Consider the following 26,717-nt stretch of genomic DNA (forward strand, 5'->3'; position numbering starts at 1 on the left):
CTCACAATGGCCCTGTGAAGTAGCCATTATTCCCATTTTGCAGATGAAGCAAGTGAGGTTCAGGATTGTTGGAATGTTCTTGAATCATCTGTCAAGTTCTGATGTAGAAGAAGATTAACACTAAATATACCACCTGATATGGTTTGGCTCTGTGTCCCCACCCAAATCTCATATTAAATTGTAATAATCCCCATATATCATGGGAGGGACCCAGTGGGAGGTAACTGAATCATGGAGGCAGGTTTTTCCTGCCCTGCTCTCCCAGTAGTGGATAAGTTCTTATGATCTGATGAATTTATAAAGGGTAGTTCCCTGTCACATGCTTTCTTATCTGCCATCATGTAAGACGTGACTTTGCTCTTCCTTGATCTTCCACCATGATTGTGGAGCCTCCCCAGCCATGTGGAACTGTGAATCCATTAAACCCCTTTCTTTTATGAATTACCCAGTCTCGGATATGTCTTTATTAAGCAGTGTGAAAACAGACTAATACACCACCTCAGTCTTGAGAAGTAGAGGTTATACGCAAGAAGCCCAGCTGCAAAACACTCAAAATACTAATGTTGAAGAAACAAAGTGCTTTTTTTTACTGAGCATTTTGCTCTGCTCTCCTCCAGCAGGGGAGAGGGCGACAGGCTCTTTGTTGTTCTGTGACACTTTTTAAACTTACTCGTACCCTGCCCTGAAAGCCAGGCAGCTGGGCTTTAACATGACAGGAGAGAGAATCTACTCAAAGGGCAGAACCAGCAAAAAGACACTCGGAAAACAGTCTCTCAGAAAACAGGCAATGGATTTCCAGGAGCACAAAGATGTACTGTATCAGCTCTTCCCATGAAATATAATTAATTTCTCTCCTGCGTGGTGAAGCTCCGCTCTGAGCCCCTCTTCTAGTTTGAAAGTCAAGTGAAACTGTGTGTTGATTCTGGACTCTACCTGGCCCTTGAGAGCTGAGGTAACAAGGCTCACAGCCCTCAAACAACTTGTGGGCAACTGAAAATGAAACAGCTACAAGAAAAATAAAAGTGCAACCACGCACGAGGCAGGGTTGTGGTTGTCATGTTGCTTCCCACCTCCTGAAAACAACAAGGGTGTATTCATGATCTAATTTCTTTGGAATAAGACAGAAACGCCTGGCCTCACAGAAGTCTCAATCCTTGGGACCCTGAGGTGATCCATTTAGAAAGTAGCCAGGCTTAGAAAGTCCTAGACTTCACGTCCTTGGTAAATGTGTATGTGGCTTACAGAAGGACCCATGACACAGAGGAGTCACTAAACGGGGCTTGCAGCCATCTTCTTGAGTGACTTAAATTCTACAGCTGAGGCCTCAAATTCTTTGGGAACAAATGATTATAAACAGTTTGTGCATGTGTGTCTGCATCGTTTTTTGATTAAAAATGAACTTTTTGGAGCAGCACCATGGTGGTTGGCAAGAACAAGTGCCTTATGAAAGGCGGCAAAAAGGGAGCCAAGAAGAAAGTGGTTGATCCATTTTCTAAGAAAGATTGCTATGATGTGAAATCACCCGCTACATTCAATATAAGAAAGATTGGAAAGACGCTAGTCACCAGGACCCAAGGAACCAAAATTGCACCTGATGGCCTCAAGGGTCATGTGTTTGAAGTTAGTCTTGCTGATTTGCAGAATGATGCAGTTACATTTAGGAAATTCAAGTTGATTACTGAAGGTGTTCAGGGCAAAAAGTGCCTGACTAACTTCAGGCATGGATCTTATCCATGACAAAATGTGTTCCATGGTCAAAAAATGGCAGAGAGTGATTGAAGTTCATGTTGACATCAAGACTACCAATGGTTATTTGCTTCGTCTGTTTTGTGTTGGTTTTACTAAAAAACGCAAGAATCAGATACAGAAGACCTCTTTTGCTCAACACCAACAGGTCTGCCAAATCCGGAAGAAGATGATGGAAATCATGACCCGAGAGGTGCAGACAAATGACTTGAAAGAAGTGGTCAATAAATTGATTCCAGACAGCATTGGAAAAGATAGAAAAGGCTTGCCAATCTATTTATCCTCTCCATGATGTCTTCATTAGAAAGGTAAAAATGCTGAAGAAGCCCAAGTTTAAATTGGGAAAACTCATGGAGCTTCATGGTGAGCAGTAGTTCTGGAAAAGACACTGGGGACGTGACAGGTGCTAAAGTTGAACGACCTGATGGATATGAACCACCAGTCCAAGAATCTGTTTAAAGTTCAGACTTATAATAGTGGCAAATAAAAAGTCTGATTTATGGAAAAAAAAATGAACTTTTTGTTTTTTTTTAATTAATTACTAAAAGCAATATACAAGCACTGTAAAAACAACAACAACCAGGAAATTTATTTCAAAAAGAAAGAAAGAAAAATGTCATGCACAACCTTCCAAGGCAGAAGGTAAATGGGTGTCTGAGAAAAACCCCAAGAAAGATGCTCGGGATGGGACCAAGGATCACAAGGACGGAGGGAGGAGTTGGCAGGATTGGTGGGGGAGGAAATGAAAGACCCAGAAGCCAACAATGGAGCTGATCTGGGTAAAAGGGAGCCATGGAATGTTCTGAGAGGAGGAGGCCATGACTGCACATGGAAGGAACAGTTAGAGAAGACGTCACAAGTCTTTACAGACCAGCATCACCGTGTGTGCCCAGAGAAGCACGGTCATAGAGGCCATTGCCGAGGGTCAGCTTTCATATGCGCCACATACAATGTGTCATTTCTACTTTTCACATCGCATCACTGCAGTTTTCAGGATGAGAAAGCTGAAGTTCAGTGAGGTTTACCTGAACCTTGTTGGGGTTCATTCTGGCCATACTGGCTTGCCTACTTCCCTGGGGTTTTGCAATCCTGTTCCCCCTGTCTGGAACACTCCCCTCAGACCTTCGTGGGGCAACCTGGTTTCATTTTCATCTCACGTCCAAAGTAGTTTTACTGCAAGGAAAGTGTCCCTACCTCTCTGCTTAAAATAGCTGTCCCACCCACCACCTTCACTTTCTAGCCCCTTGCCCTTTATTTAAGACAGGCAGCCTTATACTCCTCCCTTCTAGCCCCTGGATCTGGGCTGGGATCACCTGTGGCCTTGGGTAGCAATTTTCCCACCTGTCCCCATCCCCTGCTGTGTGCTACTCTGGCCTCTACATGGTGCCCAACTTTGACTCTGAGATCCTGGTCTTGCCTGGCCCTTACTGAACACAGCTAATGATATATGCAGTCATGGCTGAAAAAAGAGTGGGTAGAGAATGATGAATGTAAACCTTGCCTCAGCTTCTATAGCCTGGGCTGCTGAATGGTGATACTTAGCAGTGTCCCAGCATCCCTGATTCTCAGGGGGGATGGGGAGGTAGGCTAGAAATGGCAACTAGGGGTAACTCAAGCTCTCCCAAAGGATGTGAAGTGAACCCCTAATCAGCCCAGCATGGAGATGGCCACACCTCATAAAGACCAGGAAAGGTGCAGCTAAGGACAAAGAGGTGAGAGGGAAAGAAGAAGCCACTCCTGGGCCCCAGTGACAATTGGCCATCAGCTTTTTTCATGGGGAGGAAGTGGAGAAGGAGAAAACAAGGAACAAAGACTTTGCACTTAAAAGGACTTAGAGTCAATGCCCAAGAAAAACAGGGTGACCTCTGAAGCTGAATGTCACCCCAGGCCCCAGGGGAGCTGGGTCAAGAGCCGACAGCCTCCTGCCTGGGGCTCATGGTGCAGGGCAGAGCTGTGGCCTCAGGTTCAGTAGAGAGAGGGCTGAGTGCAGAGCCACACGGAGTTGCCCTGCGGTCCTCCATTAACCCTCTGCCATCTCCCTCAAACCTTGAGTCAACCCAAAAGGCCATCCACACTCAGTCAAGTAAGATTCCAAGGTTTTCCCTACTCTGTCCCTGGAGCTCCATCTGCCTGGGCCCTGTGTTTGATTCAGAGGCAACACATGAGGGGTCTTGTCTGCCTGAAGGGGCCATGTAGGCCTGGGCAAGCCAATCTCAGGATGAGCTATCTCGACCAAGTCTATTTTTGCCACAGATAGAAAAGACCCACTAGCTCCCAGGGCAGGGTAGAGAAGGGCAGGGCAGGGCAGGGACTGCTACGCAGGGAGTCAGGCCAGGTGCCAAATGTTTTCCTCTCCAGTGCAGCCCTCCAGGAGTCAACAGATGAGAACCTGCATCTGTCCCAGAGGAAGCGGAGGCTCCTTGGTGTCCCAGGATGCCCAGGGTCCTCCATGGCATTATCCAGAGGAATCCAAAGCATTCTTGTGAAATTGCCATGCTTGCATTTCATGCTCTCCACTCCCACTCCTGCCACGAGGTATTTTATTTCCATCTGTGGCCCACGGGCTCCCTCAGTCCCCTGGGGATTCGGTTTCATTTCTATCAGCCTCTGAATTGTCTTGGCTTTAACCAGGGTGCCACGGATGCCTGCTCAGCAGAGGCTGCCACATCACACATGATCCACAGGCTTCTGTGTCCATTTGGAGCTGCCAACTGAATGGAAGCCTGGGGGTTCAGTTTCCTAAAAGCACATCCCTGTCCTTCCCAGCTGAGATGGTGCTGATTACAGTGTGAGGGCCCCTGAACCAATAGCGGTGGTTCCAGTTGTCAGAGACCATTCCACACACAGACTGGCCTGTGTGTGTCTTCCCAGGGCTGACACGTGGCCAATGATGCCTTGCTAATGGTGCATGGGGCTCTCACCTCTTGTGTCTCTGTTGGGAATCTCTTCATTGCAAGACCTAATCACTGGGGCCTTGCTATATCTCAGGTTAAAACTAAACATGTAGTTGGAAGAGGCCTATAGAAAAGTATAGAGCGTATGCATGAGAGAGAGAGAGAGAGCATACATGCACGTACACAGGCACTATGGGCTACATTGTGTCCCCTCAAAAAAAATTTTCTTTTTTTTTTGAGATGAAGTGTTGCTCTGTCACTCAGGCTAGAGTGCAGTGGCACAATCTCGGCTTACTGCAACCTCTGCCTCCCAGGTTCAAGAGATTCTCCTGCCTCAGTCTCCAAAGTAACTGGGATTACAGGCACTTGCAACTGTGCTGGGCTTTTTTTGTATTTTTAGTAGAGATGGGGTTTAACCATGTTGGCCAGGCTGGTCTCAAACTACCGACTTCAGGTGATCTGCCCGCCTCAGCCCCCAAAGTGCTGGGATTACCGGCATGAGCCCACACAAAATTCTTATGTTGAAATGCTAACCCCCGCAACCTCAGAATGTGGCTGTATTTCAAAAAAGGAACTTAAGAGGGGCAGTTAAGATTAAAGGAGGTAAATGGGCAGCCCTAATCCAATATTGACTGGTGTCTTTATAAGAGGACATCAGGACCCAGGCACACACGAAGGGACGTGACACAGACAAGAGATGGTCATCCATAAGGCCAAGAAGAGAGCCTCAGAAGAGACCAACGCTCCCCACACCTGGATCCCAGGCTTCAGCTCCAGAGCTGTGAGAAAAGAAATTCCTATTGTTTAATCCACCCAGTCTATGGCACTTTGTATAGCAGCCAGCACTGACGAATACAGAGTGTGGGAGGTATTATCTCAAACCATGTCTGTTCGTGACCAGAAATAAATCAATGTTAATTACTTCTCCAATATGAACAAATCTTTTGGAGTCTAAGCCATCAACTCAAGACACTCAGTAAGTAGCACCTTAGGTTTTCATCACAAAATGAAATTTTTCTCTTTCCTACACTGGACTCCTGAGTGGCGATATTCATTTGTATATTCTTGGTGGGGTCTATGGGCGGTGGGGAATAAAAGGGCAGGGGTAGAATAAACAGGTTTCATCTGCGAAAAAAAGGTGAAGAAGATTTTCCGTGAGCTTACTTTATTCCTAAGAAGGAGAGAAAGAAATACAGGCTAGACAGAGGGAACTCTAAACCCACGTTCCAAATGCCAGCGAAATCCTCAGAGAGGGAAGCAGCCAGAACCTGGGCTCTGGGAAGCAAGCGCAGGCTCCGTAGACAGCTCCTCCGCGTTCTGCCTTCTGGGTTACATCGAGCCTCTTAGCAACTAATTGTGAATGTCATTAAGGTTGTGTCCTGTTTCAGTGAGAGCCCCACGAAACATATTTTATGATCCAAACTTTGTACATGGAAAGTTTAATATTTTCCTGCTGTTTTTAACATTGCTGAATTTTTTACTATATGATTGCATTTAATAAATGTATCCGAACAAATTAGAAACAGGCGTTCTTTCCTTTTTTTAAACAAATGAGGGTATATTCTGTTAATCTGAAGAAGATGAAACAGATGAAATCAATCTTATTTGTTAGAGGATGCCAATTAAAAATACAGAGACTGACCCATCAACCAGGAAGCACCGTGTCTCCGAGTTGCACTAACTTTACGCCTATGACCTCCACCGTGCCCAGCGGTGCAGAACCCGTATGCTAGGGGACCTGTGAGTGTGGAGATTCACTGCAACCTATCCTGTGACGGCTGAGATCTGGGTTGGGTCTCATGAATTCAGAATTCTGAGTCCACTGGAGTGATGGCAGGTTGCTCCATCCTGCCACATGCTTTGAGGGGACCCTGTCGATAATGCCCTGCGTTCTCAGGATTTATTCACTGGACAGAGTGGGCAGGACAGGAGGGAGTTCCTTCATGGATCCTGTCCCCAAATGCATGCCAAGGTTCCCTCCATCTTAGGCACTACGCTACCCATAGTGAACTACAGCCATGGCCCTGTCCTCAGGAGAGAGACAGGCATTGGTCATGTAGACAAATAAAATAAGTAATTAAAAATCTGTGGCAAGTTCCAGAAAGGAAAAGGTGGGGGCAGGGAGGTTCTGTGAGAAAAAAAATATTAAGAGAAACCACCTCCAACCTGGATGCCAGAAAAGGTTTTCAGAGGGCTTGCTTAATTTGGAAATGTAAAGAAGGGAATTCAGCTAATCTGGGAATGGGAGGACTCTTGTTCCAGCTGAGGGAGCAGCCTGTGCAAACGCCCTGAGGCATGAAGGGGCACAGAATGTCCAGGGCCTGGAAAGAAGGCTGGGCTGGAGGTGGTGAGTGAGGGGGAGGGGCCCAAAGAAAAGACTTTGGGAGCAGACAGGGGTCAAGTCACCCAGGGCCTCATCAGCCATCTTGGGGATTTATTTTATGTTCGTTTAGGTGCAATGTAAAGTTAAAAATAAATTGTAAGCTTTGGAGTAAGATTACTTGTGATTTTAAAAGATGACTCCAGCTGCTGAGTGGAGCACAGACCATAGGTAGAGGCGGGGGTGGGGAAGAGAGAGAGAGAGAGAGAGAGACGGAGAGGGAGAGGGAGGTGGACTAGCTGGGGGTGGGGGATGGGGCAGACAGTGAAGGGTTTTCTGAGGGCTGAGAATGAAAGAGGCAATCAGCACTGCACCATCCACCTACTTATTCACAGGCTTATTCACCTACTTATTCACAAGAGCAAATAAAAGATGAGCAGAAGATTAAAAAATCAACAGAATCAAAACTGCAGAGGCAGCAGATATTGATATAGCCTAATATACCTAGAAGGAGATAAGGTAAAGAACATGGAAAACAATATTCAAAATGACAATGGCAGAATGTCATTTTGAATATTCTAAATAAAATGTTTTGAATAAAATGTTACAGAATTGTTAGTGACACAAATCCACATATCTATCAACCTCAAATGAATCCAAGAAGAATACAACCAAATTTATATTTATAAATATTGTAGTGAAACCATAGGTCATGACAGCAAATAAAATATCTTAAAAGAAACAGAAAGAAAAAATAGATTGCCATGAAAAATTACTATTAGAGGCTGATTCCTCAGCAACAAGAAAATCCAGAGAGGCAAAACTTCAACGTGCTGAGAGTTAATAACTATCAACAATGAATTCTATACTGAACAACATGTAACCTTTCTAGATTGAGATGAAACAGACAGATTCAGACAAAAACTACAGACCCGCAAGAAATGGTTTGTAGAAGAAAGTGCTCCAGAAACCAGGAAATGACTACAGAGATGCAAGAAGGAATTGTGAGTAAATAAACTGGTAAATGGTGGCAACTCTAAAGAAAAAATGATTCCATATAATAATAAATATGATGGGTAATTTGTGGGATTAAAAAACACAGTACTGAAAACTGTGGAAAGCAAAAACAGTACTGAAGTAGTGGACAACAACAGTTAGGATGGGAGCTGGTGATTAGTTAAAGCAATCTAAGCTCGTCTGTTGTTGGGGGAAAAGAATGCTAATAATTAACTTTAGGCTTTGTAAGTTAAATGTGCATGTTAAAATTGTTAGGGTGACCACAAAATGAGCATAAGTAGAGTGAAAACCAGAAAAGGGAAAAATGGAAAGGAAACATAAACACCATAAAGCTGAAAGCTGTAAGTCCAAACAAGCAAAGATAAGACTCAACAAACAGAAAATAAGAGTAGGATAGAAAACATGAACTCAAATGTATCAGTGATGACAATAATTACTTAAGACTAAACACATTGATTGATTGTCAAAGTATCAATGAGATTGTCATGAGATTGTCAAGGTAAATTTAATTTTAAAAATAGGCAAATGTTGTTTATAAGACATATAAGCACAGAAAAGTTGAAAGTATAAGGATATAACAGGTAAATACCAACCAAATGGAGGTTTTTGTCCTTATATTAATATCAGACAAAATAAATTTTAAGGCATTGCTACTGATAAAGGGAGTCACTAACTAAAGATCGAAGACTCAATTCACTAGGAAAACATAACAATTTTAAGCTTATAAATATCTAATAATGCAATGTCAAAATAATGAGACTGAAATTGATAAAATTTCAAAGAGACACTGAAATGGTCTGGATTTGTGTCCCTACCCAAATCTCATGTCCAACTGGAGCAGGGGTCTGGTGGGAAGTGACTGGATCATGGGGTGAATTTCCTCTTGTTGTTTTTATGATAACAAGTGAGTTCTCATGAGATCTGATCATCTAAAAGTGTGTGGCTCCCCCACAACTTCTCTCTGTTACCCTTGGTCTGCCATAGTAAGACATGATTGCTTCCCCTTCACCTTCCGCTATGATTATAAGTTTCCTGAGGCCACCCAACCCACACTTCCTGTAGAGCCTGTGGAACTGTGAGTTAATTAAACCTTTTCTTTTTCATAAATTATCCAGTATCAGGTAGTTCCTTACAGAAGTGTAAAAATGGACTAATACACTGACAAATCCACTATCAACAGTGGGAGAGTTCAGCACACATTTCTCAATAATTGATAGATCAGACAGGCCAAAATCTCAGTAAGAACAGGGCATATTTGAATAATGCTACTAAGAAGCTTGATCTATTGGTCACATTTGAAACCCTGCATCCAATTACAGAAGACACACTCCTTTGAGGCACACATGGAAACTGACCAGGCTTCAGACCACAGAACAGGCCATAAAAAATTTTCAAAAAATCTTTATGACATCAGCCATTTCCTCTGACTATGTGAAATTAAGTGAATGTATATACCAGTAATTATAACAACAAGAACTGTAACTTAAAAAAAGGCACTAGTATACAGTAGTTATACTCCCTAGCCAAACAGCCTGGATTTGAAGCTCAGCTCCACCAACTCAGGAGCTGTGTGATCTTGGGCAACTTGCTTAAACTCCCAGTGTCCCACTTTTCACATACATAATATTGGGGTCAGAACAGTCCTTCTCTATAGGGCCATTGTGAGAATTTATGTTGATGAATGTAAAGTGTAAAGACAGATATTTGACATATTATAAGAATTCAACAAATGTTGGCTATTTTTTTAAACACCAGACATTAAAAAACTGAAAAACATACTCAACTAATTCGTGGGTCAAATGAGTCACCATAAAAATTAAAATAAATTTAGAATCAATAAACTGAAAATCTTATATATCAAATCATGGTTGATATAACCAAAGCAGCATTTAAAAAGAAAAGTTACCACTTTAAATGCTTATAATAGAAAAAGAGAAATGGAGAAAATGAGATAACGTTCAAATTAAGATATTATAGGAGGACCAGGAGAATAAACCCAAAGAAAGTGGAAGAAAATAAGTAATGGCCAGGCATGGTGGCTCACACCTGTAATCCCAACATTTTGGGAGGCTGAAGCAGGAGGACAGTTTTAGCCCAGGAGTTTGAGATTAGCCTGGACAACGTAGTGAGACCCCAATTTCTACACAAATTTAAAAAATTAGCTGGGCATGACAGCATGCACCTGTAATCCCAGCTACTCAGGAGGCTGAGGTGGGAGGATCACTTGAGCCTAAGAAGTCCAGGTTGCAGTGAGCTGTGATCGTGCTATTGCACTCTAACCTGGGTGACACAGTGAAACCTTGTCTCAAAAGAAAAGAAGTAATAAAGTTCAATAAAATAGAAAAGCCAGATATAGTGGAGAGGATGAGCAAAGCCAAAAGTTTATTATTTGAAAAAATATACAAAATAGATCAAGTGACAAGACAGCTGTGGAAAATAAACAATATTAGGAATGGCAAAGGTGCGTAACTAACAATACAGCGAGGGTTAAAAAGAGAAAAGGGTATCATAGACTTTATGGCTGATACATTTTAAAACTAAGAAGAAATGTACAAATTGGCAAAACAGACTCAAGAAGAACAGAATAGCTTATGACCAGGAATGAAACAGAACCAATCACTTTACACGTTCTCAGAAAGAAACCACAAGCTCTGTTTAGCCTTGTAGTTATATTTGTACCAAATATTCAAGGAAGAGATAATTCAGTTCTATACAAACTCTTCCAGAGAACAGAAAAATAAGGAACACCCTCAAGTCATTTAATGAGGGTGATAGAGCCTGGATATCCAAACTAGATTAAGGACACCCCTAGAAAAGAATAGCAGAGGCCAACCTCACTCATAATTACAGAGCAGAAAACCCTAAACAAATGTTAGCAAGTGAAATCAGCAGCTTTTTAGATACACAAACATACATCATGACTGAGTTGTATATATCCCGAAACTCAAGATTTGTTAACATTAGAAAATCTGTTAATGTAAATTCACCACATTAACAGATTAAAGGGAAGAAAATGTGCAATCATCTCAATAAAATAAATGCAGATAATTCCATAAAATGAATATATTTAAATTTTAAAACCAATCAAATAAATATACACATGCACAAAACTATTTATAAATGAAGAGTAAAACAGGCTTTTCCTTAACATAATAAAGATTATCTGCACAAGTCCCACACCAGATAATATCTTTAATGGTGAAATAGTAAAGTCAAGGATAAAATACAGGTGCCTGTTACAAACAACTTCCTTTAACCATTGCACTGGAAGTTCTTGGCACTTCAATAATATAGACAAAGAAACCAGGGTAAATGATTGAAAAGGAAGAAGCAAAGCTAACATTTTTCTCAGATGATATGACTATCTTCATAGGAAACCCAAAAGAGCTACAAATAGATTGTCAGAATTAATGTGGCAATTTAACTAGGCTGTTGAATATAAGATCAACATATAAAATCAAACTCCATTTCTATATGCCAGCTTCAAAGTATTAGAAAGTATTTTAAAAACTACCACACACATTATAATAGATACCTGCTCAGCTGTTATTCTTTGGGAACTCTCTTAGCACCCACAGAGATGGGGCATCCACCAACACATTCATGACACGTGGCCCCATTCCCTAACCAGAAATGGCTGAGTTGGAAAGGACTCTGACTCAACTGAGATGGGGATTCAGCATTTGATCTGAGAAACACCATCTCAGAGTGTGGCTGGAAAAGAGATGCTATAAATTCCATAGCAATAGACAGTTTCAAATGCAGAGAAGAGCAAAGAGAATGGGCAGACACCAAGAGATGCAAAGGCTGAGACTATGGGTCCCAAGAGATGGAGAGACTCCCTAGCACAGGTTCGAGGACTCCAGACCCCTTCCCAGTCCCTGATTCTCATGAGACCTAAATTCCAGAACTTCTCTCTCCCACTCTCTCTCTCCATTTCTCGTTCTCTCTCTGCCCTTCTTCCTTAAGATTGATTCTTCATTATTGCTGGAGAAAGTTTATAATTGACCTCTTTTACCTGCATCCAAAATAATCTTAACTGAGAAGGTCACACATTGAGAAGTCAACTTGCAAAACTTCATCTCCCCACCACCAACCTTCGTGTTTCTTGCTGGGATGTGGGGTGAATCATTCTGGAGAGTTATGAACTGTCTCGAGGGAGAGTAAAATAAGAAAGCTAAACAACATACAGTGGATTCAAAATTTGGCAAATTGGCCCAAAATCTATGCCAGTTCTGTCCATTATTCTCTCATATGTCTGGCTGCTATCCATTCCTTATGAAATTTATAATCTCCTTGTTTATGCCCTTAAAAATTTTGGGCTGAGACCCTCAAAGGAATGTTGCCAAATAAAATGGATTATCCCTGGGTCATTTTAGCAATCTCTCTTTTCCTTATCAGTGATGAGCGTCAGTTTTACTGCTGGCTACTCTCCCCCTCTAATTTGCCTGACAAGATAGGACCTACTAACCTAGGACACTCACAAAGATGACATATGGACTTTCTCACTGGGGAGCGATTTTTTCCAGTAACCACAGATTAACATCAAAAGACAGAGGCTTGTTTAAAAGCCATGGTCTTATGTTAAATGAGGGTTAAGTGTAGAACATTCATTAACACGGGACCCAGAGCGCCAGGGAAGAAAGTTATCACCTGCCAAAAAAAGGGGGCAAAGTCCTGAATTAAGGATAATAGCCTTAATTGGAAGGCCTGTAGAACCTTTGCCTCTGCCTTTTAGTAGATCTGGAGAAATAACATCTTACTTCTGGCCTTGTTTGTCCTTTCATGGGAAAATAACTCCTACTCACAGGACTATTGGAGGATTAAATGTGACAACATCTATATATGTCCCTAGTGCTTCTTCATAGCAGGGACTCAGAGAATGTCAAGGAGTCAAAAATGATTTTTTTTTTTCCAAAAAATAAGAGCTGATTCCTCTAATCTTGGAGCAAGGTTCTTTCAAAGTTGAATCATTTATAATCACAAGGTGATTTTTATTGTGCTGTCTTTGTAAATCCCTACAGCCAAATAGGTTAGGGTCAGCAGAATGCTCAGAAAGTGACAGCACAGGAGAGGAGAAGCCTAGGCTTTAATCCAAAGCACCAGACTTTGGGATTTTTCTTGAAGGGTCTCGACCCTTCCAGAGAAACATATCTCTGACCAATAAAACAAAAAGAAAGGGAGTTGGTCAGAAACCAGTTGATTCCCTGGAAAAATGAGACTCTTGAGCAAAGAGTCTGGCTGATATAGTTGTCTTAGTAACCACTGAGAAGGCCCTTCTACTAGGGGGCCATATTGACACTTGGACCCCAGACAGATCCTTCTTGGGAAGTTTGCCAGATCCAGCCTTGGACTCTCTGAGTATGGACAGTGCCTGAACTCCTTCCACCTACCCACAAGTCATTTGGCATTATGGTGAAGCTCAGCTCGACCCTGTCCTGCCCAGAAACACAATCCCAGCCAGCTGGACTCAGCTATCCATGACCCAAGCACTAGCCAGAATTTTTCATGGTTCTGCATCTTAAGAAACTGTATAGGAAGCAAAAGAGCCTCTGCCATATCAGATCTACGTCAGGCTGACCTACTGGTCTGCAGTGAAATGTACATGTCTCGGGGTTTGCTGTGAGAAGCTAAGTATTTAAACAAACACCATCTCTGTTATTCCAGGGAACAGTGTCTGCAGCATCCATTTGGAGGGGAGATCCTCAAGTGACTGTCTCTGCTCGCACCAGCCTGCTGCCTGCCTGGTGCCCACTGTGCCCGGAGGATTGTTGCAGATGAGCTTCGAGTCCCACCTAGGGCTGGGCAGGAGCCCACTGTGCTCTTGTATTTTTCAGTCTGTTTTTTGTTTGTTTGTTTGTTTGTTTGGCTGGGTTTTGTTTTGTTTTGTTTGTTTGTTTGTTTTTTCCAGACAGACTCTCACTTGGTCACCCAGGCTGGAGTACAGTGGCACAATCTCAGCTCACTGCAACCTCTACCTCCTGGATTCAAGTGATTCTCCTGCCTCAGCTTCCCAAGAAGCTGGAACTACAGGTGCACGCCACCACACCCAACTAATTTTTGTATTTTTAGTAAAGACGGGGTTTTACCGTGTTGGCCAGAATGGTCTTGATCTCCTGAACTTGTAATCTGCCCGCCTCGGCCTCCCAAAGTGCTGGGATTACAGGCATGATCCACCACGCCCAGCCTCAATCTGGTCTTTTTTTTTTTTTTTTTTTTTTTCACAGCTCTTCTGGATCTTCCTTGGTCTTTGGCTCCTGACAGCTCTTAGCTGTCTGCATTCACAATCCCTGTGCCCTTCCTCTGCAGCCCACAGAAACCAGGAGCCACGTGGAACAAGCATGAACAGAGGCCACGAGCTCCTTCAGGAGTGGAGTAAGGGCTTGAGCTCCAGCATGCAGGCTTTGCAACAACTCTTTGGGATTCCCAGAGATCTGATTTGTTTATTTCAGGCCTTGGCTCTGTTCCAAGGGTTGGTTGATGCCAGATAAATGAGGTGGTGTTGAATCTCCCTGAGGAGTTAGTCCTGGGACAAAATCTACTGAATAAGCAGGGGGCTCTGCCTCACATCACTTTCTGAAAAAATTTACAAACACTTGCAATTGTTTCAGTGTTCCCTTATGCAATCATTAAATATAATCGCTCAGTCACTGCCCGGCTGGATTACATCTCCAAGCAGCAAAGAGCAGCTCCGCATCTAATGTGAAAAGAAGGATCAGCACGTGTTTGCTGATAACCTTATCATTGTGCTAGGTTGCAGAGCTTTTTTGAGACTTCACTGCACTCCAATTTTGTAGATTTTTTTTTCACTCTGCTTTGGCTGTTTCTGTTCTTCTTTGTGACATTCTGGAACACACTGAGGAGAAACAGGGAAGCTGGGGCCAGATAAGAGAAGGCCTTCCACTGATGTGGGGAGACATAAAGTCCTGCTGTGGAGACTGGCCCTAAGGGCATGGTGACACGAGAGTGGCATCTTCTGGTGTTAGTTTCAAGGGAGCTAAGATGGAGGGCACAGGCCCTGGCCATGGGCATCCGGGCTCAGGTAACACAAGGGCCAGGAGACACTGCAGGAGGTCCTTCTGAGGAGTGTGGCTCTGCAGGGCCAAGGCCATCAGAGCTGAGCTCCAGCTCTCCCCAGTGGAGGGCTGGTAGAGACCCTGTGGTGTATTTAGGTCCCGGGCCTGTAGACCCCCACGCTTTGGTGTCGGCAGTGGCTGAGAAAGTGGCTTTCCTCCAGGGTCCAAAGCCACACCCCAAGGAACCCCAACTGGGCAGCTCCCACGTGTGTCTAATGGGTCCTGGTGGCAGAGGGGAAGAAGGGAAGGGGAGAGAGTTCAGATCTTTCAGTGTGATCTGTTACTACATTCAGCAAAAGGCAAGGAAAGGAGAATCAAGCTTTATTGAATATCTACCATGTTCTGGGCCTTAAGAGAGAAGGAAACTGAGGCTCCCAGTGGTAAAGTCCAAGGTCACAGAGCCCTGACCCTGAGATTCCAACCACACCAAAGCCAGCAGCTCCCTTTTCATGACAAGGAACCTCTTGTCTCCCAGAATGCCCCCTCTCCATTATAAGGCAGAAATGCAAGATCCAGGGCTGCTTCCCCTATTACTCTCTCAGAGGAGTTTAGAAATTCAGTCTAGGTTTGCTTGAATATAGAGAAAGAGGCAATGTGAAAGCAGAACTAAATATCAACAGTCTGAAGAACTTGGTTGACCCCACCCAATCCTTAAAGCAAGAAGGTGGGAATCGAAGCGAAGCTGCCAGGCCTGCGTCACATGACTAATCAGAGCCAGCAGAGTTCGGCTTTCAGGGAGAATTCCCACATGGGCAGGTGAAGGGTTTTCATCACGTTCAAATGAGGCCACTTTGATTCTCCCCTTACATACTAAGATTAGAGGCTGAAATGTAGAACATGTGTAAGCACGAAGCAGTGGCCACTGGGAATGTCACAGCTGCATGCCAAGAGCAGAGCTCTGCCAACTCCTGTTCCAGCCTCTCCTTGACTCACCAAAGGGGATTGGGGTGAGTAATTTGACCAAATCCCACCTCACTTCTCTCGACTGTACAACAGGGGAAAACAGCAGGAAATGTCAGAAAGACTAATAGGAAAAGAAGGGTCTGGTCCTGGTAGCTGACTTCCACCACCATGGGAAGGTCCACTCCAACTAATGCTAACCACTGGGCAGCTCAGCAAGACATGTCTATGGACACTGAGTCTTGGAAGGTGAGGACCTACCCAAATTCACATAGTTGGAAAGTTACAAGTCAGATCCAAACTGTGCTCATCCCTTTAAGGAGAACTCTGCTATTTTCTGAAGCAGAGAGGGCAGAAGCCAGCACAGCTCAATTTGCATATGGCAGAGTGGTCTCTGACTTCTATTCCATGCTCTCTATTAACATATACTAACATTTACTGCATATGGCAGAGTGGTTTAGAGCATGAGCTCTGGACATAGTCCCTGGGTTCAAGACATGGCTTTCAATTTCATACTGAGTAGGCAAAAGCTGAAACCATTCCCCTTCAGAACCAGAACAAGACAAGGATGCCACTCTCACCACTCATATTCGACATAGTACTAGAAATCCTAACCAGAGCAATCAGATGAGAGAAATAAATAGAAGGCATCCAAATAGAAAGGGCAGAAGTCAAATTATCTCTGTTTGCAGATGACATAATTCTAGATGTATAAAACCTTATCATATTTGCCCAAAAGCTCCTAGAGCTGATAAACAACTTCGGCAAAGTTTCAGGATAGAAAATTGATGTACAGAAATCAGTAGCATTTATACACCAGCAATGTCCAAATTGAGAGCCAAATCAGAAAGGCAATCCCATTCACAATTGCCACAAAAAGAATAAAATACTTAGGAATACAGATATCCAAGAAGGTGAAAGATCTCTACAGTGAGAATTACAAAACACTGCTCAAAGAAATCAGAGATGACACAAACAATTGGAAAAACATTCCATGTTCATGGATTGAAAGAATCAATATTGTTAAAATGGCCATACTGCCCAGAGCAATTTACAGATTCAATGCTATTCCTATCAAACTACCAATGATATTCTTCACAGAATTAGAAACTATTTTAAAATTCATACAGAACCAAAAAGAGCCTGAATAGCTAAAGCAATCCTGAGCGAAATGAACAGTGGAAGATATCACATTGTTTAATTTCAAACGATACTACAAGGCTACCGTAACCAAAGCAGCATGATACTGGTACAAGAACAGACACATAGACTAATGGAACAGAATAGAGAGCCCAGAAATAAAGCCACACACCTATGATCACCTGATCTTTGACAAAGATGACAAAAACAAGCAATGGGGAAAAGACTCTATTCAATCAATGGTCCTGGAATAACTGGCTGGCCATATGCAGAAGATTGGAACTGGAACCGTTCCTTACATCATATACAAAAATTAACTCAAGATGGATTAAAGATTTAAATATAAAACCTAAAACTATAAAAACCCTGGAAGATGACCTAGGAAATACCATTCCAGACATAGGCCCTAGCACAGATTTCATGACAAAGATGCCAAAGCAATTGAAAAAAAAAAAAAAAAAAAAAAAAGTTGACAAATGAGACCTAATTAAATGAAAGGGCATTTGCACAGCAAAAGAAACTATCAACAGAATAAACAGACAACCTACAGAATGGGAGAAAATATTTGCCAACTATGCATCCAACAAAGGTCTAATACCCAAAAGGAACTTAAACAATTAACAAGAAAAAAACAAACAATTCTATTAAAAAGTGGGCAAAGGACATGAACAAGACACTTTTCAAAGAAGGCATACATGCAGCTAACAAGCATATGAAAAAATGCTCAACATCACTAATCATTAGAGAGATGCAAATTAAAATTACGAGATACCATCTCACACAAGTCAGAATGGCTATTACTAAAAAGTAAAAAAGTAACAGATATTGGCAAGGTTGCAGAGAAAAGGGAACACTTATATACTGCTGGTGGGAATGTAAAATTGGCTCAGCCACTGTGAAAAGCAGTTTAGTAATTTATCAAAGAACTTAAAACAGAATTACCATCTGACCTAGAAATCTCATGAATGAGTATATGCCCAAAAAATATAAATCATTCTACCATAAAGACACATGCACACATATGTTCATGGCAGCACTATTTACAATAGCAAAGACATAAAATCAACCTAAATGCCCATCAGTGATAGACTGGATAAAGAAAATGTGGTATATATACACCATGGAATTCTACACAGCCATAAAAAGGAATGAGATTGTGTCCTTTGCAGCAACAAGGATGGAGCTGGAGGCCATTATCCTAAGTGAACTAACACAGAAACAGAAAACCAAATACCACATGTTCTCACTTATAAGTGGGAGCTAAACACTGAGTACACATGGACACATACAGGGGAACAACAGACACTGGCGTGTACTTGAGGAAGGAGGGAGGGAGGAGGGTGAGGATCAAAAAACTTATGCTTATTACCTGGGTGATGAAATTAGCTGTACAGCAAACCCCCATAACACACAATTAACCTATATGACAAACCTGCAAATGTACTCCTGAACCTAGAAAAAAAGTTTAAAAAGTTAAAAAATAAAATTATAAATCATATGTAATATATTTATATACACATATATAAATTATAAACTCTCTTAAGGCAGTAAACTGGGGCAGTCATAGGCTCATCTGACTTATTTCCTTCGTCTCAAAGATCACTGTCCTTCAATGCCTGATATCCAGTGTCTTCCAAACTGTTTAGCCTAAATATACAGTCCATTATTTTATTGTTTCTGTCAGAAGGGTAGATCTGCCGCCCGTTACTGCATCTTGATCAGAAGTCTCCTAATGCTGAAAACTCAGGGCCTCCTCTCAATTCCATGTACAGCGTACAGTGCCCCCTCACATTACCTGGCTTCCTAGGAACATGTACCTAGTACACTGTCCTGTACATAACGAGAACTTAGTGATACTTAGCAATGATTCTTAATCAGCAATCATTGAGGCTTCGAAGTGCTTGCAGGAAAATAAATTATGGAAATTTGAACCCGTACCGTCCGTTTAATGATCATATTGTGAACAAGTTTTCTTTTTTGTGTAAAATCTCATTTATCCCAGGTTTTATGCACAAAAAGAAACAGATTATACCACAAAGGTAAAGATAGTTAGAAAAATTGTAACTCGGAAACAAAGAAGTAAAAGATTAAAATATGATTTAATTCCAAAGTTTCCCTTCTATTTGTACTCTGCATGTATCTACCTCACTGCTAAGAATGTTCTTTAAGTAACAGAATATTACTCTTGCAACATTCAGCCCACTGCCCAAAGAAAGCACAAATTGCCAAGACTCCTGTAGAAATAGCCAATTTAAGACTGTCTCGTGATTTCCTAACACAGAGTGATAATGTTATTAAACTGACCACCAAGTGTTATGGAAACATCAATTTGTGAAGAGAAAGAATCCTAGAATGCAAAGGTCTGAAACCACAGAGCAGTTCAAGAGCAACAGTGGTGGGATCATGAGTTCTCAGTGAGGCCAAACTTGCGGGGCTGCTGTGTGCACTCATTCCTTCCAGATCCAAGATAAACCAAGCAGTTAGAAAGAACTGATCACTTTCTGTGTCAGTGCTCAGGAGACATTGCAGGCCTTTGTCTCTTTTCCACTTTCAAATACAAAATCTTAAGTCTCAAGGGTCGAATTAATAACATTCCAGTGAAAACTAAGTTATCATATTTTGGTCTCAACAGAAGCCAGATTTTGGTTTCTAGCAGGGCTAGAAAATGTATGTCCTGGAAATTCCAGCTTCCTTTGATCACCACACACTCTGATGACCTGCAGCTTTCAACTATATATAGCAAGATCCTTTCTGTTTGATCAGTGAGTCTGGGCTGTGTTTTACAAACAGTAGGCTACAACACATGAGCAGGTCATGAAATCAGTTTACTGTATCATGACTTGCTTTTTAAAGAATGACACAAAATAAAAAAATATGAAAGTGCCTCACAAAAGTAAGGCAGTACTGTTTCATAAAATTTCTTTTTTCAATTTCATATATGTGTGTGTGTAAATACTAGGTTGTAAAGATTTGTAAAGAAAAGCACACCTTTTACTTTGGGTTAAGGTCAAAAGAATTTGAAAACCACTGGTCTAGAAACTAATTAAGCATTCTGTGTTCAGCTGCTGGTGGGAGTGGACATTGGTTTAACCTATATTGACAATGCCACTCATCATTTAAATCAGGGGTGTCCAATCTTTTGGCTTCCCTGGGCCACAGTGGAAGAAGAATTATCTTGGGCCACACATAAAACACACAAATATTAATGATAGCTGATGAGATTTTTTAAAAATTCAAAAAGATCTCAAATGTTTTAAGAAAGTTTACGAATTTGCATTGGGCTGCATTCAAAGCAATCCTGGGCTACATGAGGCCTGAGGGCCATGGGATGGACAGGCTTGATTTAAATACTTGATTCCCAAAAAACAATCCCAGGTATGCGCAAAAATAAGTTAGGTACCAAGGTACTAGAATGTTTTCTATTGTGTTGTTTATAATAATGAAACAATTTGGCATAAGCTGAGGGATTGATTGAATGCATTGTGGTACACCTACAAGATAAATGGTACCAGCTATGAAAATTTTACTTCAAGGTAAGGTGGTAGTAAAGAGTTGAAGCAATATCCATATCAAGTCTTAGGTGAAGAGGGGAGGTTATAACATTTCAAATAGAGACACACACACACACACACACGTACTGCACAGAAAGAATATACTGCAAACAATAAGAATCATCTCTGAGAAGCACAATTTTGGAATATCTTTACTTTTTTGTGCTTTTCTTTATTCTCGAAAATTACTACAATGGATATGCATTACTTTTGTAATGGATAAAAATATTGCAAGAAATGCCCTCCACGGATGATGCTCACTTCAGACAATGGTAACAAACACTGAAGTTAACAGTTGAGAGGAAAAGGATTTCAACAGAGGCCTATGGTAAGAGTAGCAGCAAAAATTAGGTGCAAGATGCACCCCTATCTTGGTAAACTGTACAATAATTTCTCATGCTCCCCTCTTCTCAAGTCCCCCATCTCCTAAACTATGCACACTGACATAAAAATTTGTCCCCAACAAATAAGCTGTCAAGATGGGTTATGCAGGTTTTAGAGCTAATGAATATCATCACTGCTCTGTTTCTGAGTAGTCTGTAGGCAAAATCACTGTTCTTTCTCCCTCCAAAAGTAACAAAATTATGTTTGTTTGTTTGTTTTTAAAAAAAGCGTTCAGGGTAAAAAAAAATAATAAAGCAAGAAAAGATCAGCGAGCCAAGTTTTGTGGATTAATTCCAAGTTCTAACGGTAAGAAAGAAAACAGATGCACAGGGCATTTATTCATTCATTCATTCTTTCTTTCATTCTCTCTGTCCATTTGTCTGTCAGCTGGTCATCACTCAGTCCACAACTACCTTCTGAATATTCCACATAACAGTCAGACTTAGGCTGTAGTGATCAAGGACTTGGTCCCTGCCCTCACTGCCCTTATAGTCTAGCCTCAGTTTACTCATTTGTAAAATGGCAATAAGTGAGAATAGTTGACATGAAGTGTCCATAAGTGCCAGGCATCATGCTGCAGTGCTGCAGCCTGAGCCTCTGTGCACTAAATCAACTGCACTATGTGGTGCTGGGCCTGACAGCACCACAAAGCACCTGCTGCAGGCAGCAGTGCAGACAGGGCTAGCCCCTTCTCTAGATCTGGTTCCTGCTTTTTCCCTTTATTTCTTTCCTCCCCTGCATCCTCACTGAGACCCAGCCATGCCCATCATGTGTCCCTCAGTGTACCACAGACTCCCACACCATCATCCTGTGTTCAGGTTCTCCTGCCTGGCAGGTCCTCCAGCCCCACCTGGAAGGCTCTTGCTCATTCTTTAAGTTGCTCAAGTGGCATTGCTTGTGGACTCTCCACTTTACGCTCAGTACTCTGAGCTCCTGCTATTGCACAGGGCCTGTCTCATTGTGCTGGGCTCTGCAACCACCTGTCTACCTTGTACAATGGCAAGCAATAGAGACCATGTGGCATCTTTTTTCTCCAAATCCCCAGCCTGGGCACATCAAGAAAACATCAACTTCTACTTCCTGAGTCCATGTGTTAAACATTTTATGCTCTTTGTCTCATAGAATTTAACTCCCACAACCTCTACAAGGGAAGGCTTATCTCCATATTATATATGGAAAAACTGAGGAACAGGGTGGGAATAACTGGCCCAAAGTCACGCCCAGGATTACTGGCTTTAAAGACAGTAAATATGTGTTGAAACACTTTTTTTTTTTTTTTAAAGCAAGATCTGCCTAGTACTACAAGCCCCCCCCCCCAAAAAAAAAAAAAAAAAAAGAGATGGTCTTCAGTATCCTCTCAGTAGCCCCAGGCTCAAGCATACATTTCACTCGCAGGGAGTTCCATCCTGAAAAATATGCAGTGTGTGTGCATATGAGCTTAAAACAATTAATAGATGCTTATTCTTTTCTTTCAACAAATATTTGTGTCTCTACAAATATCCCCATCCTAGGTATCAGGTGGATTGGAGGTGGGGAGAAGGGAAGGAACAAAGAAATCAGGGTCATGATATTGTGATCTAATAAGAAATGCACATTTTGTTTCATCCCTTGTTCCTGGCACAGAGCTCCTAAAACTTTTGTAATTTCCAGAGGGATGCTAGAAGCATTCTTTGTTCTAAATTTGCTCTTTGATCCTGGTTCCTGATACAGAGCTCCTAAACCTCTTGGAATTTCCTGGGTGTTGGAGCATCTTTTGTTCTAATGAGGCAACTCGTAGTGGGCACGTGGACAGCTTCAGGATGGGGGCTGGTCATCAGAAATGCCAAGCCATGGTTAGAAACTCAGAGCTTTTATGCCCTCCCTGAAACCCCCACCATCCTCCAGGAAAGAAAGGGGAGTTAAAGATTGAGTTAATAATTGATCATACCTACGTGAAGAAGCCTCTATAAAAATCCCTAAAATATGTGGTTCAGAGAGCTTCCAGGTTGGTAATTGCATCCCTGTACTGGGTGGGGTGGTGTACACCAACTCCAGATGGACAGACGCTCCCGTGCTCAGAACCTCTCTGGACCTCAGCTGATCTGGCTGTTCATCTCTATCCTTAATTATTTCCAGCAAACATTTAAGTGTGTCCCTGAGTACTGTGAGCTATTATAGCAAATTATTGAAGCTAAGGAGAGGGTCATGGCAATTCCTAAATTTTACACAAATTAGGCAAAACTGTGGGTAGACCAGGAACAATGTCTCACAGCTGTAATTCCAGCATTTTGGAAGGGTGTGTTGGGAGGATGACTTGAGGCCAGGAGTTTGAGACCAGCCTGGGCAACATAGTAAGATCCCCATCTCTACCAAAAGTAAATTAGCCAGATAAAGTGGTATGCACCTGTAGTCCCAGCTACTTGGGAGGCTGAGGAGGGAAGACTTCTTGAGCCAAGGAGTTTGAGGCTACAGTGAGCTGTGATTGTGCCACTGTACTCCAGCTTGGGTGACAGTGAGACCCTGTCTCAATAATAATAAAACCAGTGGGGGTAACCTAGAGAAACACTATTTGTGACTAGCATCCAAAGTTGGGGGAAGATTCATGGAACTGAAGCCTTAATCTGCAGATCTCCAGGTAGCCAGTGTCAGAATGAATTAAATTGTAGAGCAGGGGTCCCCAGTCCTCAGGCCACAGATTGTACCAGACCATGGCCTGTTAGGAACAAGGCCACACAGCAAGAGGTGAGCCGTGGGAGTAAGTATCACTGCCTGAGTTCCATCTCCTGTCAGATCAGCGGCACCATTAGATTCTCATGGGAGCATGAACCCTATTGTGAACTGTGCATGTGAGGGATCTAGGTTGTGCACTCCTTATGAGAATCTAATGCCTGATGATCTGAGGTGGAACAGTTTCATCCCGAAACCATCCCCCCTACCTTGCCCCCCTGACCCCCAACACCACCCATGGAAAAATTGTCTTCCACAAAACCATTCCCTGGTGCCAAAAAGGTTGAAGGCTACTGTTATAGAGCACCCCATTAGTGTCCACAGAGAATTAGAGAACTGCTTGTTATGGAGAAGCCACACATCTGGTGTCGGAAGTATTGTGAGCAGAGGACACAGCATTTGCCTTTTAGGGCCCTCTGCCCTAGGTTGCTTAGGAGCTACCGGGTGCAGAGCTGTGAGGCAGCGTGCCTGGGGGCCTGGCATTCCAGCATGGACTGTGTCTTCTCTAACAGGGTGGGGCCATTTCTGCACTGCTGGGTGGTCCTGGGCAGCACAGGTGAGCATGACAGGCCAGACCACTGGAGAGCAGGCAAGGGTGATTGTTCCGGGTGGTATTTCCAGGGCTCAGCATTGACCCTGGGGAAATATGGCCTCCCATAATGAGCACTGGAGCCAGGACAGAGAGACGAGGGTTAGGATGACAAGAGGCACACAGGAGGGTCTCTGTGCAGGGAGGCTATAAAGGCCTGGGGGTAAGAGAGCCTTGGGCCTATCTGCCCATGAACTGTGAGAAATGGAAAGAGCCATGGGAGCACAGAGGACCAGGAGCCTGCAGAGGGTTCTGAGCGAGCCCTTAGGCTGAGTCACTTGTCAAGGCTATGGTTTCTGAGCTCAGGGCCCCCAGCAATGCCCCAATCCCCCTCTATGTGGGCTGCCCCTGCCTGCAGGTCCACTTTAGATCAAACCCCCCACCTGCTGACCTAACCTTCTTACTCTACCCCCAAATCCCTGGGCTGTGTTCCCAGCTACTGCCAGCCTGCTGATTGAAGGGAGAGCCACCTCCTGGAGATGCAGATGGAAACTAACCCCCTGGCAGGGCCCTCCTCAGCTAAGGAGAGATACATTGAACCATTGCCCCAGCTGCCTTGGAGAACCTCAGTTCCTGGCCAGCTGCACCCTACGCCAGCTATTATTTTATTCTCCATTCCCTTTCTTTTCCATGTGGACCCCACGCAGCATCTGCATAGGAATGAAGCAGACATGCCCCACCTGCCACCATTGTCAGGGACACATCTTCACTCAGCCACCTAAAAGAAATGATCACACTGGCTTTCAGATGGACGAACACCATGGATCACATGGGGGATCCCTCAGGCTCTGCCCTCAGCTCTGCCTCTTATGAAGGCTCCGCCCATCTTCACCATGGCCCCTCTGTACAATCTGTTAGCTCCACACTAAGGGAATTGGCTTTCCAGAAATTTATCCTTCCCCTTTTATTTTCTACAGCTGCCCTTGACCCATTTCTACTGAGGCTAAAACTCTTCATCTTCCACTTCATGTTCAGAGGTGCTGTTTTTAGGCAAATATTTGATGAAGTTCAGCATTAAATACAGACCAAAAGCCAACAGGGCTCCCTCCTCCCATTCTCTTCTGGGGTGTGGTCTGGAGTTCCGGGAGCGGCTGCCTCTGGCCCGCACTGGAATGAAGCACAGAGCAGGTCCTGCAGTCCTGCCGTGCCACTGCGTCACAGGCCCATAGCCTCATACTGCTTGCCCTGTTCTCAGACACCCAACTTGGGTTCACTTTGCCACAGGCTCTGGACCCCTGCATGGGTGTGGAAACCTGCAGAGTCCTGTAGGGCCTCTGCTGTCACAATTGCACACAAATCCAGGTGCTCTCAGAGCCTCCCTCAACTCCCCCAAATGTTCATATTGGGATTTCTCACACCTTGTGCTTCTCACCGCACAGTCCACTCTGAGACTGGGGCTGGGGGCACACCAGGAAGTCTCTGAATGTTCCGCCTGATGCGCCCTCACCAGGGGTGGGAAATGACCTCGAACACAGGTCATTTCCTGTGTTCTCCCCAAGGTATTCAAACATTAGAGCGGAGCTTTGATCATCTGAACCTTCAGTGGCCCTTTCCCACTCTGTTCATCAAGTTTTGGTGGACTACCTTTGCCCCACCAAGTTTCATGACACGTATTGCCTGCCAGGCCAACCGTTTTACAGACACGAGCTCTAGCAGTCCTGGCAGCATCATATGAGGGAGACACGCAAGACTACAAGTCTGGTAAGGAAGGAACCTGGAGTCACTGCTAGTTGGGATTTCCATTTGACTCTGAAGCATGTTCTCTGCCCGCCCCACAGTGCTCCCCCAGTGTGTCCCATATCGTAGGGACCTGCAGGGCTGCAGGCCTTGGGGCTCACCATTCCTCCGGTGCACTCACGGCAGTCCTGCAGGCAGCTGATGTTCTCCCAGGTGCTGTAGGCCTTAAGCCCCGCCACCAGAGCCTGCAGCGAGCGACTGCTGACCAGCTCCTTTCCCTGGAAGACATCCTCATCCAGGAGGGCCCCAGCATACCTGCGGGACAAAGCAACCATGAGTCTCCACCACAACATTCTCTCCTCTGCTTTCTGTCCAAGTTTACTTTTCTTTCAGTTCATTTATAGGCCTCATCACTCACACTGACATCTGTCTAGGCACCCCTTGACCCAGCAAAAAGTGGGCACTATGCTCAACTCTCGTCTTCTTTTGGTCTACACACATAGGATCATGTTCCAAATTATTTTCTTTTATCCAGACACAAAAAAGTTTTACATGCTTCTTGTATTTGTAACTTTAATTCCACTTCCATTGGAAATTCTGCACATTACAACAATACAGTATACCTCAATTCCACTACCCCATCCACTTTGGTACTGTTGAGATTTTATATATAAAGATATGTATATATAGATTATATATAAGATATTGACACAGATC

At 43.3% G+C, this 26,717-nt stretch overlaps 1 protein-coding gene and 1 pseudogene across 1 annotated transcript in view; one reads left to right on the forward strand and one right to left on the reverse strand.

The window, feature by feature from the left end:
• Positions 1 to 26,717, reverse strand: part of ACOXL (acyl-CoA oxidase like) — a 376,563-nt gene that overhangs the window by 149,634 nt on the left and 200,212 nt on the right. The window contains 1 exon segment of the mRNA XM_032243751.1: positions 26,162 to 26,315. Coding sequence (XP_032099642.1) covers positions 26,162 to 26,315 — 154 coding nt within the window.
• On the forward strand, positions 1,264 to 7,695 carry LOC116526994 (annotated as a pseudogene).

The sequence above is a fragment of the Sapajus apella genome, unplaced genomic scaffold (genome assembly GCF_009761245.1).
Source record: "Sapajus apella isolate SASKATOON/1434 unplaced genomic scaffold, GSC_monkey_1.0 scaffold52, whole genome shotgun sequence".
In the NCBI taxonomy this organism is placed as follows: domain Eukaryota; kingdom Metazoa; phylum Chordata; class Mammalia; order Primates; family Cebidae; genus Sapajus; species Sapajus apella.